At 35.2% G+C, this 18,429-nt stretch overlaps 1 protein-coding gene across 1 annotated transcript in view; it reads right to left on the minus strand.

Annotated features, from left to right (window-relative positions):
* LRP1B (LDL receptor related protein 1B) overlaps positions 1-18,429 on the minus strand; it is a 610,286-nt gene that overhangs the window by 38,543 nt on the left and 553,314 nt on the right. Inside the window, exons 72-82 of the mRNA XM_056496787.1 lie at positions 15,853-15,975; positions 15,269-15,397; positions 14,881-15,018; positions 14,247-14,381; positions 13,457-13,576; positions 12,094-12,335; positions 7,515-7,738; positions 7,153-7,259; positions 5,338-5,454; positions 3,379-3,552; positions 2,756-2,881 (exon numbers count right to left, since the gene is read on the minus strand). Coding sequence (XP_056352762.1) covers positions 2,756-2,881; positions 3,379-3,552; positions 5,338-5,454; positions 7,153-7,259; positions 7,515-7,738; positions 12,094-12,335; positions 13,457-13,576; positions 14,247-14,381; positions 14,881-15,018; positions 15,269-15,397; positions 15,853-15,975 — 1,635 coding nt within the window. The remainder of the gene's footprint in view (positions 1-2,755; positions 2,882-3,378; positions 3,553-5,337; positions 5,455-7,152; positions 7,260-7,514; positions 7,739-12,093; positions 12,336-13,456; positions 13,577-14,246; positions 14,382-14,880; positions 15,019-15,268; positions 15,398-15,852; positions 15,976-18,429) is intronic.

Here is an 18,429-nt window from a genome sequence, read left to right on the forward strand (position 1 = left end):
CCAGATCTAACCCAGAAGCTTTTTCCCATCAGTTGTTTGAGGTGCTGGGGAAACAGCTGTCTGAGGCAATCTGGTTTCAGCCCTACAGAAAGGCACTGAGGAGTCAATATTTAAAATTCCTCATGCAGGACTCATGAAGAAAAATAACACAATGGACAAAGACAGGATGTAGAATTTTAGCTAATTTTCTTCTGATTGAAAAAAAAAAAAAAAAAAAGAAATAGAACAGTCCAGAATTTCACTCAGTTTTTGGGATAGCACAAGGAACAGGCAAGACTGAGATGACCTTGCAGTCACCAACCTTTATGGTAGACAGACTAAGAAGAAATTGAATTGAATTTGGGATGGTAGTCCCGTTTTGAATGTGCCAAGTCATAAAAATCTATCACTAGCTTTCTTATTGCATTTAAAAATACCCAAAAAACACTCAAAGGCATTAAAAATATTATGAATATTTAAGAGTCTATTTTCTATTGTAACTTGAATTATATATTATTCAAAAAAGTACAGTTCAACACTACTAGTTCTTGATATTCACATTTGCTACTAACTTCTAAAAGTTAAAGATTTCATATACAACCTAAAATAGATGTGTAGAAGTACAATAAAACCAGAACAACTCAAAAACCAGAAAAGCACCAAAATCAATAAGAATATCTTGACTGACTTTGAATCATGATTTTTTTGGAGACCAACAGAAAAAGTTTTGCCTGCATAACCTCCCTTTGGATTGTCAGGTCACCCTTCAACAGTGCACAGCCAAGTAAGGCAGGATTCTCTGGTTTGGGTTCCTGACATCTTGATTTTTTGTGCCAAAAATGCTCTGGATAGCTTTAAACAAGATGAATGTGTGGGCTCTGGAATATTTCATATACATTTTCTAGATCTTCATCAGAGAAGGAAAACTGCAGCTGCTAGATTTTATTCCATACTGTATAACCTCCTGAAGGAAAATAACCTGATTTATAAATGGATTTTTCTTCTGTTTGTGGGCTATTAGTGACCTATTAATGGCAAGTGACTGTCAGTCAGCCTTTAAATATAAACCTGTATCAGTTCAAGATGCTGATCTTTGGTTCAACTCTGATTTTTCCAGAAATCTCTGCTGGTTTTTGGAAGCTTATGTGGAATCTGAGCAAGAAACATTTAACATTCACTTACACTTGAAAAAAAAAAAAAAAACAACCAAACAAAATAGTACAAAAAATTATTAGAGAGTAGTACTATGATACAGAAATTTCAATTCATAATTTGTTACCTGTTATACTACCAAACTTGCAGTCTACTATTACAAAAATAACATAGATTAAAAAAAAAAAAAAAAAAGTAAGAAAAAGCCTACATTAGACATTACTTGAAATGTAAACAAAAAACTAAGGAAACACTTATTCAGCAGCCCTTTAAAAAGTCATAACAGATATTGCAGCATGAGAAGGTACTCAAAATTATCAATATATTAAAAATGCTTCTCTAGGCATTTTCTATCTATCCATAAAAATTTATAACAAGTCATTTAAAAACCTCTTCAGATCTTTCTTTAATAAAAACACACATTCCTGAAAACATTACCACAGCACAATCCTTTGTCCAAAAGTGAAAAATGAAGCCTTACTGAAATTATGAGTTCAAACTGGTACAAGTCAGCAGTGAAAAACAAATTTATTTTATTTGCCCATTCTTCAACACCTAAGTAGTAACTGTGGGTAATTTGAAATAATTTTTAAGTGGTGCTGTAAGAGCAGAAATTCTTGACAAGTGTCCACCTGAGATGGACTTGGAGGGTCAGGGAAGGTGTTCAGACTGATTTATGTCCAGAGTTGAACAGTTTTATTAATACCACTTCATGAACCACTAAAACACAGTCCTGTTAATTCAATATTTAAAGCCTAGGTAGTATAGATCAGTGAGGTTTTCTCCAGAGAATTATGTTATTTCAGGTAAATTAATTTAATTGCTAAATTGAGCACTTTAGGCACAGAGGATCTCACCAAAAACCCATCACTTGCACTTCTGAGCCTGGAATTAAACATCAGGAAAACATTCTAATACATATAATACACACAATAAATGCTATTCTGTGATTTCTAGAACATTTTAAAATTCAAGCTGGCTGAGAAGTCATTGCAGCAGTGTGACCAAGCTAGGTATGGCCTAAATTAGAGTGAAGACAGTTTTAAAGTACTCAATAATCTGTGGAAAAGATTCTCTCTGCATCCCTAAAAAACAGTGAGAACTTAGAGGCTGTTTTCTCATGAAATCTGATTTCCTGTGTATTAGTCACTATAGAGGTTCCCAGAAGACATAATTTTAGATAAAAATGCTGCAGGTTTTGTTCCTTTGGCTGTTACTTCAAAGTCATTATTATTTCCTACATTGCTCTCACTGCCTTTTCACCATTGCTGCAGTGGTTTTTTTCCTCCTAAATGACTCACTGTTAATTTGGGATCCAAAACACCTCAGTGCTTTTGAAACTTCTTTTGGTCAGTATTTATACCCCACTCACTTTTAAGAATCACCTTGAATCAGTTAAACTGAAAGATCATTTTTCATTTTGATGAAATGAAAATTAGCAGGGGAAGTTGTTTTTTTTTAAATCAGAGATTTTTTTTTTTTTTCACCTATCCTTTCCATTTCAGCTAAGCAATGAGTGTTTTGAACATTACAAAAATTTGCACTCAGGCAGCCTGGCCTTTTGCATTGGCCAAAACTGAGCAGCTGTTTGTTTTCTGGTTTTCCTGCAGCTCTCAGTACCTACCTAGGAGGCTCTGATCAATGCATGTTCCATTCATCAATGCCTTTCCTTCTGGACAAGCACATGTTGCACCAGAAGGGTTGAGTAAACAAATGAATTCACACGTCAGCTCCAAGCAGGGATTGGGCACTGGTGAAAAAGATAAAATATTAGAAATGCTGATTTTTTTCTTTTTATCTAAAAAAATTTAGAACTGTGTTCTGAAGCTAAAAAAAGAGAAATAATCAGATACAAAAATTCTGATATACTTCCACTTCCCAGCCTCAAGTCCATGAGCACACTCCCTCAAACAGCAGAGCAAGACCCACAGAAAGACAGAATTTATTCCATTACCAAAAAATGAATTGGTAACATGGAGTAAAAAATTTTGTCTGCTGCTGGCTAGAGGAATTGTTATTCATCTCTCTTCTATTTATTTTATATCTCAGTTACAGTGAAGGCATTTCTGTACAAATCTGCCCAGTGTCCTTCGAAATGACTGAAAACACATCAAAATTATATACAGAAATATGACTAAATCTATTTTCAGTTTGTACAATCAGGCCCTGGTTTATATTTATACAACTTGGTTACTTTCCCACCCCCCCCGAGGTGATATTGAATTTAAAGGAATTATGCTTACTCACAGTCCATTTGTTTGTAGCGGTGGAAAATCAAGGCACTTTTTGCTTTATCAACATCCACACTTAGATATTCTACAAGGCTCTTGCCAAATTTGTGCACTCTAAATGCACCATTCTTAGGCCCTGCTCCATATATGTAATCCTCAAAAATGTCAATTCTATGTGGATGCAGTAAACCTTGAATAAAATGCGATAATAAATACAAACATATTCATATTCAAATAATAAACAACATTTTAAAATAAAAGCTTCAATTCATTACTATGATTAACCTAAGGACATTATTTTTCAGACAATTTGTTTGGTCCCCACAAAAACTACCTTAATAAAGGCAATCTTCCTCAAAGGAACTCTTCCCATTTTGCAGGCAACTTAAATGTCAAGCTTTTTATCAGTTTTCCACACAATTGAGCCTCAGAAACTGGCTGATCATTGGAAAAAAAAGAAAGAGTAGTAACAACTCACTAATTAGAACAGACTTTTTCTACCTGTTGTACTTTAGGTACAACACTTTAACTAGATGGATGTGACAAAGAAGAAAGAGGTCATTTTGCTTCACATGAAAGAAATTATTCTGACAAAACATTCCTTCAGCTCCTTCCTAACATATTTGAAATGCTAGTTTTTGTACTACACTTGTTTTATTTCATAATTATAGTAAATTAATGCAAAAGAAATTGTTAACTCTACCAACTCCTCATTTTTAAGAGCTCTGAGGGCCTATTAAGCCACCAGTTGGATTTCCTGTGTACAAGTGGCAGTAAAATTTCACATTTACCCTCAATAAGGCAACTAAAGCTTTCAACTAAAACTTCTTTGCCTGAGATGCATCTCTTCCTGAAGCCATAAAGAAGCAGAATCTGTCATTCCTTGTGATACCTTGTGCCTGCTATTTTCTCCATTTACTCTGAAAATGGTTTTATATTTCCCTTGTATTTACTTAATTTCGTTAACCAGCCTTTATTTTTCCTGTTGTTCCTTGGTACTCAGTATTTAATTCTCATAAAAATATGTATGAATTCTAATTAATTTTTTTTTACTTGTTTAATTCAATGGTTTGAAAGTTTTATTCTCATTGCAAAGCAGTTTTTAAACTTTCACAATTTTCCTTGGGTCCAGTGCTAGTGGAAGTTGTGGTCAGATCCCTACACTCAAAGTGATCTCCCTTCAGATGATTATCTTCATGTATATTGATACAAATTGTGGAATAAAATACTTTTAAACAAAAATGAGATGATTTCAATCCTATCCTGCCCAATTAGTATTGTGGGAGATTCCTTCTGGTGTATTCCAGAATATCCTGGTGAATTCTGGGTTCAAATACTCAATAGCACCAGGTAAACATCCTGCCAATTCTCCAGAACCAACTGTCCACTAAGCAATCCCCACAAAAGGCTGCTTTCAAATATTTTTTAATGTGTTCTTTTTATTTTCTACTCAGATTTCAAAAATTTCTTACTCAACAAATTGTTGAAAAGCCATCATGCAATTGAAAACTGTTTGCTTCACCAGAATCTCCTTTTTTTTATCAAAAGGATCTTTCTTCATTCACATTCTGTTAGCAGAATTCTGTGATTAGTCACTGACCTGAAAGCCAAGCCTATTTTTGCTCCCAGAACTGAATCAGATAAACTGCTCTGCAACCCCTAAAACTCCAATTCAATGCAGGCAGCTCTAATAAGTTCAAGAGAGATCAAACCTAAATGTTACTCAATAACACCTAAACTTGAAGATCTGCACATATCATTGAATCTTTGTTCCTCTAAGGTAATTTTATTATATTATCTTAAAGCTAAAATTATCTTATCTGAAACACCTGCTTAGGTAATGTTTGAAGCATTGTCTATCAAAAGCACAAAATATTACTCAATAATCTCTGATCTTTGCTGACTTGGCACCTCTGAATAGTGAAAAATAAAATAAAATAAAACAGGAATCATGTTCTACCAAGGCTCTGCATACCTTGTTTGGTGCTCACAGACACAACTGAGTCAGACCCATCAAAAAGAACACTGCCAATAACAGACAACTCAAAATCAGCCCAGAACAGGCGCTGGCTGAACTGATCAACTACGAGACCTACAAAGGAGATAAAGTTCAAATAAGAACATAAAACCTGAAAAAAAATTGGTATTTTTATAGAACTCTACATTTTTATGTCATTCATATCCTTATGTACACAAAATATTGGGCAATGAAAAGACTTGACTGGAAACCAAAGAGAATAAAATACAACAGCTCCCACTTAAACCTTCCCCTTGGGGCAACCATGGTTTTTTATTTCTTTACCTACTCTGTCCAAGGTCAGCACCTTTTCTAACCCATTCTCCTCAGCAGGTAGAGGTATAAATACCAGGTGGGAATTAAATACAGAATCAAATCCTCTAATATGTTCTCCCAACCAAAATCTAATATGTGAATTACACTAGTGTGGTGCTGTGTTAAAAACAAAGCATTCAGAATTCATGGAATCTTTGCACCCTGTTTCCACAAATATTTAGCTGTGTTTGTGTTCTCATTTTTATCACCAATACTTCCCATGCAGTCTTAACGAATTAAAAATCAGATTAATTTAATTATATTAGTGCTGCAAGACTTAAACAGCAGTATTGGCATAAATATATATATATATATATATATATATCTGTATATGATAATAAAACAAAAGAGATTAAAAGTTCAATGGCATTATGAATACCCAGCCTCTAGGTAATAATTAAATAGTTTAATCAAGCAGTCCATGCTTCACAGAGGAAGATTAAATAGTTAATATGACATTTTAGGTCATGTCTAAAACTTCAGCCTGAAGAAAATATTGGAACCATAAAATAATTTCATTCTGAGCTTTTGAAGTTGCAGTGCATCTTTAATAAGAATGGGAAAAGGTATTTTTCTTCCTATTTATGTAACTAGGTAAGTCAGAAAAAATACATCAAAAGAAATTATACATAACAGTGAAAACACTCCTCTTAAGGTCATAAATTAATCAGCTACAGATAGATGAGAGGAAGTGGAGAAAATCTGACTCACAGAGTCATATCTCACAGTGAGATATGTTTACATTTAAAGCTCCATTTAAAACAACCCTCTTTAAAAGAAACACTGACATCCAGGGATATGGCTAAAGAGAATAATTTCTGGTAAAAGGCAATCACAATGTGTCAGTTCTGTGTGATATATGAGGTCTGTAAGGGGCATGTTTTAGAAGCAGTCTCCACTCCAGCTTTAAATTATTCTTTGCATTTTAATGAGAAGATTTAAATGCAAATTAATAAATAACTAAAATTCTCAATGTATCTTCTGTGGTATCAGAGATGAAAGAAGTATTTCTATTTGTTTTATACATATAACTCCTGTGATAGTCATTTCTGTGTAAATCCTATGAAGTCAAGCCCAAATTCTCAAACTCCCACTCCCTCTTATTTGAAATAGGAAAACCATATGTGGTAATAAATTTAAGAACAGTGTAAACAATATTAGTAAATCCTATCTGGGAGAAAATATTAAAGATTTGAACTCTTTCTTTGCATTCTCTCTACATGGGCCTGTGTTAAATATCTGACAAAAAATAATAAACTCCATGAACATCTATTTTCTACCATGAAGTAAAGTAAGAAAACACAGAGGGATGTTACTGAAGTATCTTAATGCAGTTAATACAGGAAAATTTCCATTTCTTGGGTGTTTTGTCAGGTATATATATATATATATATATTTAACTGAAACCATCTTCCTAAGTTAGTGAGTACCAGGTATTTGAGAAAAATAAGATGTTACCTGTAGGTCTTTGCAGGTTCTTTTGAACCAGGATCCTTCTCAGAGTGCCATCCATAGATGACTCCTCTATGTGAGACCGATCCCCAATAACTGTCCAGTACATCATCCTGAAAACATTAAACACAAAAATCAAGCTGAATGCCTGCACAGAACCTCAAAACATTCACTGATGCTGAATTGTGAGCCTTTCAACATTCCTGGCACAGTAGAGGTCTTGGTTTACATTTAGGTGAGATGAGCAGGAAATTAAATAAACTGTGAAAAGTTAGCTTAGACAATTGCAGACATGATTTTCTTTCCCTTGCCCCATGTCACAATTTTATTTGAATTACCAAATCAGAGGGATGTTGAAGGATACCTACCCCTTTTTAGGATTGACAGCAATTGCATATGGCTCTCCTGCAATGCTGGTGAGCAGCCTGGTGCAGTTGGGTCCCCTCAGCTGCCCCACATTGATGGAGTACCTCAGGCTGGTCCAGTGAGTGGTGTAGTAGCTGAACCAGTGCATTCGGGAATGATCAGTCCAGTAAACGTTCCCAGCCACCCAGTCCACTGCAATGCCCCTGGGCCTTTTGAACTCTGGACACTGAAAGAACAGATGTTGCAGTCAGACTTGTGGAAATGCCCTTTCAAGTCCATGCTTCAAATCTTTTCTCAAGTTTAAGGCTACCCATTAGGGAAAAGTCACTTTGGCACAAACTGCTTGAATTATTGATACTGAAGCCAACAAGTGTTATGTGCTTTAATTTGAAACAGGAAAAGGAAGTTTTAGGATTATGCAGCTATTTTATTCCATGCAGAACCATGGTAAGGTGTTCTATCCCAAAGCCCTCAATGAAAGCAGCATGAGCCATCCTGAGGAGTGGCTGCCAAGGGTAGAGAAAATTTCTGCATTTAGAAAACTGCATAAAATCCTCTCTGTATTCATAAATATTCATCTTCACACCTGAAAGAGGCTTGACTGATTATAACATTAAATTTATCAACTGCAGGATCTTCATGGGGTTTTTTTTTTTCACAATCATTAAGGCTTAGCTCTGAAAGGTGGTCCTAAGGATAGGAGTTCATATTCCAAACAGGAGATTTATATGAACAAATTTCTATAAAATTTAATAGAATTCCAGCAGAAATTAGTATCACCTGTTTACCCAACTCTTTCTAACATGAATGCAATGTGTCATAAAAACCTCAAGACCAGCATGAGCTAAACACACAAACAATTGTTTGCCTATTTACATCAAATGATATCAAGTTAGATTACAAACAAAAACCAGATATTCCTAGAAAATGGAGGAATGAATTGCTACTAAGACACATAACTGAAAACCAGGAAAGAAAATCCTAAAATAACTTGTTTATCCTGAAGTGTCAGAGTTCCCTAATACCACAAGACATTTGTAGACTATTTTCATCATAAAATAAAGGTCATTTCATTCTCTAGATGAAGTAATAGGACCACAAGCGTGAATTTATTGTGTTCACTGCTCATAAACTTTTAATTCTGCAAAAATGTTAGAGAAGGTTTGTTTTATAGATATGTAGAATCTTGGTTTTCTGTTTGGAGGAATAATAAAGCAGCAAAATCAATCCCAAAAAAGGTGATCCTACAAGGGACATCCTACAAAAATTCCAGAACAAGGATGGGCATGTTGAGGATGTTTCTCCTCAACCAGACAGGGAAAGTGAAATTCCAGTGATGCTGGGTGGGAATATTAAAGATCAAATGAAGAAGATGAGTATAAGAAATGTCAAGGAGCCATCTGGTGTAAGAGATTAAAAAAAAAAAAAGGAAAAAAAGCCACTAACTGATGCTGTGGCTGTGTAATTTCCAGTTGTGTTCATTAAGTTTCAGCTACATCATATTTCTGAGGTCTTATGCATCTTCTCACACTGTCTAGTAAAATTACTAGCTGGAAATGAGCTCTTACCTAAAAGCTTATTTGGATTATGCTAATTTTGAAGAATAATTCTGCATATAAAATAAGGATGAAAATACAGGAAGAAAATCACATTAATGTTTTTCTACACTAATTTTAGCCCACTTTGATGCTAAATAAAATGCACTACAACTTATTAGAAAAATTGGGGCTTGAAACCTAATTGCCTTTCACACTTTGGAAGTCTCTGCACAGCTACAGACCACGTCAGCTCGATGACTTTTGGTCAGAACTGCTGTATTTTGCAAATTCTGCTTTCAAGGTAAAGAATTAATAACAAAAAAACAAACAAACAAAACAAAAACAGAACAAACAAACCAACAAGCAAGCAAGCATGTAAAAGAAGTTGCAGTAACAACTTGGACTTGGAAACATTTTTCATAAAATGGCAGATTACAGATTTTTATCCCCTAAAACTGAAAATATGTTGCACGTGCAGTAAGAACACATCCCTTTGCAATGCTTAACAGGAAGATTAAGTAACAAATCTAATTTGTTTCAGAAGCACATGTGAAGCAGTATTTTATTTATTTTGCAGATATTTTGGGTATGGAATTGCTGTTGAACAAAATAAAGGAATGTTTTATTTTGCCTAAAATATCTTCATTAAAAATAATACATTATCTAATGGTGTATCACTAGAACAGTAGAAAGAAATGAAAAGCAACAAAACTTTTAGACTTTTTGCCCACTGAAACAGAACATTTTTGTTGACAGATGAGCATCCCAATGGGTGCAGTGATTCACCAAACCAACACTTGTATTACATAAAGTAGGATCATTTATAAATCCAAATTAGCTAATTCCAGAAAGAGTCTTCTCAGTACATAAACTTCATCCAGACAGAGATGTAGCTCTAAGATAAAACCATAAACTCCTCCTATTTAGAGAAAAAGGGCTGTAAATAGTTTGCATTCACAGGGATGCTCTGGGCCCTGGGGTGAGTGTTGGGAAACAGGAGTGGATGCACCAGAGGAGAGGTTAAAGGTCCCTGTGAGGATCTCAGAACGCTGGGGCTGGAGCAGCTGCCAAAAAACTGACTGTTCTTCCTGTTATATGGCAGCACCATTTTCATGCTCATCTCTTGTCCTCTTCCATAAAATAAAGCACTGCAGTTGAAGTGTGGGTCACACCATGTTGAGTTTTCACCTCAGGTAACTCCTCCAGCTCTTTCCAAGCACTGGGCAGCAAACTGCTGCTCCAGTTATCACCAATTCACTTGGACTGCCTGAACTCAGGGGGATGAAATCCTCTTCTGCATCTGTCAATAAGCTCTGAAGAGTTGATATTTACTGTTTCCTTTAATGCTTGAATTTGTACCAGTCCTAAACTCCTTTTCACAGAAAATTAGGAGAGCTACTTAAAGCTATTCTCTGAGGAAGGCTCTTGATATGCTAATTCCATGGAGCAATTTCGGTTGAGATGGATTTTTGCATTAATGTAATTACCTGAAAATGCAGGTGACTTTGTTCAAGTTTACTGTCCTGATTTACATATCAAAGTCGAGATATAAAAGTTATAATGTAACCTTTGAAAACTTGCCCATTAAAGAAAACTTAGGTTAAAATTAAGGAATTCTCAAGCTTTTTAAAACCAAATTTCAGTGACAATATTAAAGCAACACAATAAAACCAATTAACCTATTGATCAGCTGCAAATAAGGCAACAATATTTGAATATTAATGAGATAATGCTGGGAAAATAATTGAATAGTTAAGCACAATGAGAAGCAAATGTTTCACAAATATAAATGAGAAGTGTCCAAGATATATTCAAATGCAATCTGTGCATTTTCCACGTTCAGATTTGTAAAAAAGCTTTGTCTGGCTTGGATCAAGATTTGCTTCAGATCTACTTCCCATACACTCTCTGAACAAAATCTAGACAATTCTGCTGGGCAGGTGCAAGTGCTGGTTTTAAACCACTCTTACAAAGATGCCAAAACAGACTCAAGGCATCTTCAGGGTCCATTGCTGCCAACATCCTCAGGCTTTTTGCCCTGCTGGTGTCAAAGGTCGGGGCTGGCATCCATTTGGAGAGGAAATACCCTTGGATGGAATGCACTCAGAAGTGGTTTCAGATGTGCATGAATTATAGATGAAAGATTGGGCTACTCTTGCTACTCCTGTTTATTCTGCTGGGTGTGATGGGAGGTCATCACTGTTTCCTCTCCTAAGCTTAAGGAAACATGAAAGACCCAGACAGGTGTTTTTTTCTAACTGGCCAAGAAAAAAAAACTAAAAATGCTACTCAGCTGTCAAAATCAATAAAAACTAAAACCCCCAAAATCTAAATCTACAGCATTATAGAAACACCAATGTAAAGACCACATTAGTATTTTCAGTTCAGCAACATCACTTCCTGGAGAATTTTGTAGAAATATTTTAGGCAAAATGAGGAACAAACTTCATTTATTTTATTTTCAAGTAAAGACCACTTGAAATTACCCAAGCTTATGAAAATCCACATATCTGTTCAAAGTCCAAACTTATATTTATGCTTATTCAAAATAAGATAATATGCAGGTCAACAAGAGTGGGAATAAATACTGATTATTCTAATGTTTAAATATATGTAATAACTTTACCAATATTATTGTTTATATAATCACTGAACAAATTAAACTTGTGCTTAGCCTATCTCCATTTTCTGTCTTCCAAGGTTTTGAAATTCATGGCTTTCTTCCTCTATATACTATATTCTTCACTTTTCTCTCTTGAAATAAAAAATCATGATGGTATGCAGACTTCCCAAAAGTTTAATATAGTGCTCATTTCTCTGTAGAAAAGGTTTTAAATCCCACAATTTTGTTGTCTTGGAGACTCTACCAAATCTGTCAGTGTCTTGAACAGAAAGGCTTTAGAAACCATACATAACACTGAAATAAAATAATTCTCAGACATTTTAATTTACTAAATCAGCCCATGCTATTACAGAAAAGTCAGAATAGAAAGGTAAATTGAATGAAATTTGTGTGATTTAATCTTTGATTTTGATCACTTACTATCAAGCCACTGTTACTCTGCCTTCTCTCTCTGTCGTGAAGTTTTCTGTAGAAAATCCCTCCTGGATTAAACTGAGTGCTCCAAACAATCATATCCCCTTGAAAATATGCATCCATTCCAGTTATCCTTGAATTGTGTTCAATATGTGATATTTGCTGATGAGCATCACTGTAGTTGAATGGATATGCAAAACCCAGGATGTCAGTGTCATTAGCAACATAGAGAACTTGATCTTCAGAGCCTAGGGATTATTATAATGAAACAAAAATAAGGTAAATGTCAACTAATGCAAAATCAGTGTGTTTGACTCAAGTAGCTTTTTGGTGTTCAGCTGATATAATTTCTGATGTTAAAATTATTTTCTGATTGTTGAAGGCTGCAGAAACACCTACACTCTGCAACTCTTGATATTCTAATATCAACATATCAACTTCAGTGCTCTCCAACCACACAGTGACACAGCCAGGACTATGTTTTAAGGAGTATGCCATGTAAGAATTTGAGCATTTTTAGGCAGTATACAAAATTCAGGATATAGTGCATTCAGCCCAAATGAATCCATGTTTTCATCTGCCTGCTGTATTTAGAGAGTCCTAAAAGTATATATTAAAGGAACACAGAGCTGTCAATAAACATTGCTCAACTGGAAATTAGAAGTGGAATGATTTTATCTTTAGTGAAGCAGGGAAGTTTTGAAATTGACTGCAACAGAACCTGTGTCTTATATCTCCTTATTAAAGATAGCCAGATACCATCTAGAACTAGATGTTGTATATTTTTCATAAGAAAATGTTCTCTAATATAAATTCACTGAGTTTTCAGCTGCTTGATAATTTAGAATGTATTTGGATTATTTTTATTTCCCCATTCATATCACATTTATCCAGAGAGAATCAATTTACAATGTCTGTCCAACACACTTCCTCTTTATGAGTCTGAAATTTCAAATATCATTTGTTCCCTTTCTCCTGATAAATGCAAGAACAAAGAGAAGCTTGGTTAAAGCAAATACCAGTGAGGGAAAGAAGGAAACATGAACTATATTACAATGGAAATGAAGCTTGTGCAGAATTCAGATTTAGGATAATGATTCCAGATTTTCAAATTGTAAGCCTTCAGAATTTTGTCTGTGTTCCTATAATAACAAACCATTGTCTTCAATTAGTAACCCTGTTTGTTCCCATGTCATAATCTGATTTCTTTGGTAACAGGTAATGATTCCAAAACCCTGAGAGAGTCCATGTTATGTGTGAAATACTAATGACTCATTAGTGATCTTCCCATGGCAAATTTGCTTCAAATATTATGGAAAACCTCTATAACAAATTACAGTACAGTCTATTTTGATTTTTATAGCCTTACCTTTTGCTATGCAACTGTTATTCCTCTCTTTATAATTTTTCTCACATGCACATCTGTAAGAGCCCTTTAAATTATGGCAGTGTTGGGAGCAGGCACCAAATACCATGCACTCATTGATATCTATAAAGAAAAAAATGTAATTTATATACCTGTAGTTTAGTACACTATTATTTATCATGTTCATACAACCATAGAATAAAGCAGATGAACAAAGTAAACTCATAAAATTTTTCCTGCTGACCAATATGGCATCCTACATATTAAGATTACATTTTCTAAGGAATTTCACTTTCTATTTGTTTACTTTGATTTCAATTTTGTGATATGCATCTTCATTATTTCAAGCATCTCAAAATATTCTCATATGCCAACCTCAACACCAACGTTAAAAAAATCTACTAGACCTTAAAAAAAAAACATTAACTCCTTAAATTATTTAATAGCCTGACTTGAACCTTTTGACATTCACAACTAATGTCAAATCTTGGATAACCTCTCCAGTTAAAATGTAAATTCTTTCTGTGTTTTTTTGTTTTTGGTTTTTTTGGCTTTTTTTTTGTTTGTTTTTTTGTTTGGTTTTGTTTTTGTTTTTTGGCAGGGGTGTTGTTGTCTTGTTTGGTTTTGTTTGCTTTTTTTCTTTAAAATTTCTTATTCCCATAGCTATCAAACAGCTTTTACTCTGTGGAAAAAAACCCAAACATGAGATGTATCTCCTTCTCCAGCACAGAAAATTGACTACAAAATTGACTTTTAATACTTCACAACAAGGGAGGATGGAAAATATCTGTACCTTCACATTGTCTATTCCTCCTGTTTCTCTGAAATCCAGGTTTACACTGACACAAAAGGGATGATTTTGTTTGATTACAGAATGCATCATCTCCACAAGGATTCACATTATCTTCACATGTATATTCAGCAACACCTAAACATAAGCAAAATGTCTTAAAAAATCCCTGATATGTTTGAAGTGTTAAAAGAGACCTAAAGTAAAAACGAAAAACAAATTCATCTTCCTGTTTAAAGATCATCAGGTAAATTTTTAACAAATAAATGACATTATAGTCTTTATCTACATTTGCATAATTTTATTTTATGCAATGACAGCATTTAACAGAGATACATTTCCTATCAATAATTTAATACTAAATTTTTTCTTGTTGCAAATATGAAACAAAATACAATCAGCTTGTACTTAAATTTCATAAAGAGCTCATAACTACACCAAAAAACCTCTATAATTTGAATTGCTATAAAATTTGCCTTGCTCTTGTGGTACAGAATTCCATCCATTTCTAACTGAAAGAAGGAACTCCATTAAGCAGAGCTCTGAGCTGTTCAATAGGTCTTGCACAGATGAATGTCTCAGTTAATTGTTCCTTTTCTGCTACAATCAAGAAAACAGATCTTGCAGCCCAACTCACTTATTTTGCAGTCTTGCTCATCTGAGCCATCTCCACAGTCATCAAACCAGTCACACTGCAGCTCCATGGGAATGCATTTCTTGTCATTGCAAGCAAACTCATCTTTTTTACATGGTCTGGCTTTATACGTGATTTTATCTACATAATTACAGATTAATAAGAGAAAAATAAATCAGTATTCCAGATTCTCAGATTATTTTAGACAGATATAAATGGCAATGACTGCAAAGCGTTAAGTAACTGGAGATGATTTCAAGCTTAATTTCTTTCACTTTCAAATTCTGACCTGCTAACCTCCAGTGAAGCTTTGCTGAAGGACAAGCAGATCTGTGTAACCAGGTTTGCCTTCCAGGTGTTTTGTGGACTGAAAGCCTTGGAAGAAAATTGCACCTACCACAGTGATCTTCGTCCGAGTTGTCACCGCAGTCATCGACCTGGTTGCAGATCTGCTCGGGCCGCAGACAGACCCTGTTGTTTCTGCACCTGTATGGCCTCGTTGGGGGGCAGGGAAACTTCACTGCACAGCAAGGAAAGGAACCAGCTGTTACCCAGCTATTCATCCTTTTTTAATGACACATCAAAGCCAGATATGTGTTGGCGCTCTAAGTTCTCCGTTTAGACATTTTGTGTGATAAGGGTGATCTGCTCCATTTTTTGAGAACCAGTAAATATGGCAGGAAAAAAGCAAAAGAAGTAGGAAGTGTAATGATGCTCAATATTGCATCACACAAGTAACTTTTTCCTCCCTCTGTGCGTTTCCTACAGAAAAGTTACATTTCTCAAAAATAGCAAATATCAAATATCTGGAATTACATGTAAAGCAGCAACAAAAGAAAGCTATATCACATATTTCAAGCTTATCTTCTAAAAGCAAAACAAAATTTAAGTCAAGCATGCCTTTATAAATTTGTGCATCTTAAATGTCAGCCTTGGTTTATTATACAAAAAATTCTGAAAAATATAATGCCATACCACACATTTCAGCAACTTCATCAGAGTTGTCTCCACAGTCGTCCTCACCATCACAAACCCAAAAATGTAGTTTGCAGAGGGAATTGTTGCACAAAAATTCATCAGCTCTACATATATTTCCCCCTGGGAAGATGAAAAGATGACAGAAAAACGAACAGGCAGGAAAACAAAGAGACAAAAGAATGTCAGCTTTTGATAAAACCACTACAACCACTTATACTATTTGCAGTGAGTAACAAAGGCAGCATAAGTAAATTTACAGATCCCAAAGGAGCAGGTTGGGGAGGCAGAGGAATGCTCATTCAAGAATCTCTTCCTGTACAAAACACTTGTTGTTCCTGGCTGCTAGCTGGAATTAGCCATGGAGTGACCAGCTGCCCATGTCCCATCTGCATTTAGCCAGGGGATGCTCAAACTCCCTGTCTGCAGCTCCTTTTGGAGCCTCCCTGCAAAGGCTGGGCTGGTGCATCAGTGACTGGGGCCATCAGAGAAAGACAAGAACAGAAATAGGGCCAAACATGAAAAGCCACTTCAGTCCAGGCTTGTTTCACACTGATGTCTGATCCTTCCACTCTGAGTCACATCAGAGACAAAGTGAGTGCAGCCCATCAGACATGAGGCAGCACCTCTTTCTTCTGAGCAGCAACAGGTTTGGCAGGTTTGTAAAATCCCACCAGCTCTAAATGTTTTTTCTAGGAAAGGTCCAGGCACATGGGCACAGAACAGATAAAATTAAGTGACCTCTGACAGGCTCTTCCCCTCTGTAACTTCTGAACTGCCTCATCATGATATTTATTGAACACAGAAAACAGCAAGAATAAAATCTTCCATCTGCTCTGAATCATCTAACAAAAAGGAACATAGGGTGAAGGAAAATGTTTTAGGGCAGAGTGCACTCAGGCTTTAAAAATTTGTTCAAGGTGGATTCAGTTTTAATGTGTGTCATGGTAAGAAAAAATTTGTTTCCCAATTATGACTAAATTGTATCACTACCAATCAACATTTATAGAAAGTTCTTGCAATTAATTTCCTATAAAACACCTTTTTTTTTTTTTTTTTTTGGTAACTGGGTTTTCAGTTTCCTGAGAGCAGTGGAGTATAAAAGAAATAAAGCTGTGTACCTGCACAGGAGGAAACAATGACATTTTATATAATGCCAGAACTCTCACTGTGGGCTTACCTCAATGCATTACACCCACTCTAAGAGCCAGATCAGGCTTCAGTGGCTTTTTACTCGTTCATTCAGTGCCCTGTTCACACCTCATTAAAATCAACAGAAGGCTTTCTTTTGCTATAAAGGTTCAGAATGGCTGAACCTTTTTCCCCCAAAAAAGTGATTTCCATGAAATGCCCGTTGCACACTATGCTACCAGGTATAATTCACTCCCATGGCAAATATAACTTATGAACATTAACAGAAATATCCTGTATAATTATCCAAGGAAAATATATAAAATTCAAGTACTCTTCATGATGAAAGGCATGAATCCAAATAATAGTGTGTGCAATCACAATACAACCATCATTCTAGTTGTTTAATAAGATTGAAGAGAGTTATTTTTGTAAACATGCACAGTGGGCCACAGATAAATATTATGGATATTATTTTAGAATGCTGTAGAATAAAACTCCATTTGTGTTTGCTGTATTTCCAAAGATGAAAAAAATTAGTTATCAGTGAGATAAACTGGCATTTGTTTCATGTGATTGCTCTGCCTGTCATAATTCCTTTATAAAATAGATTTCTGCAACAGAATCATAATTGTGACATAAATACAAAGTATGAGAGCAATAACCTACTAGGAATAGGCTTCTTATTGTATTATAAGCAATTTTCAGTTCACAGAAGCTCCATTAAGCTACCCAAAGAATAATGTGGGCATCAGACAAAATAAGTGTGTTACTATTTACTTACACTTCATTGGGTTTTAAAGAGATACAGTCCAGATATTTTAAAAGCAATGTTACAATGGACTAGATGGTTGTTATTTATTTATTTAGTTAGCTTTAACTTTGTTATCTGTCTTCTTGCACCTAAACATCTCTGGAATATTCTGCATATTCTCTGAATTTTCTGGTCTCTCTTTCAAACTTAATCATCCCCACATGGCATCTTTTTTTTTTTTTTTTCTGCCTTTAGTCTTATGCATAGTGTAATAGACTTAAAACATGGAAAGGATATTTTACTACATTTGCTTCACATCTGATTATTATCACATGTAACTGTACTTCATTATGCTCTGAATTTATGCACAGAACATGAGACTGTAGATGGCTAACACACAGAATTACCCACTTTAAAGAAAAAGAAAGAACAAAAACCCAGGAAAAAAACCCAAGGAGATGACAAAATGACAAGTAAAATTATTCTTCAGAAAAAAAACTTGTTTAATTTGCCCTAGAGGAGGGGCTGATGAGGAAAGTGAAGCTCAGGGCAGCTGGGCTGCAGTGGCCATGGACTGGGGGAGTTCAAGACCCTCAGGGCTGCCAGGAGGGTGCAGAGCAAGCTCCCTACACTGGGATCCAGGAGAGCACACTTTGGCTTCTCCAGGATCTGCTTGGGAAAGCCCTGGGGGA

Source organism: Oenanthe melanoleuca, chromosome 7 (assembly GCF_029582105.1).
Source record: "Oenanthe melanoleuca isolate GR-GAL-2019-014 chromosome 7, OMel1.0, whole genome shotgun sequence".
In the NCBI taxonomy this organism is placed as follows: Eukaryota; Metazoa; Chordata; class Aves; order Passeriformes; family Muscicapidae; genus Oenanthe; species Oenanthe melanoleuca.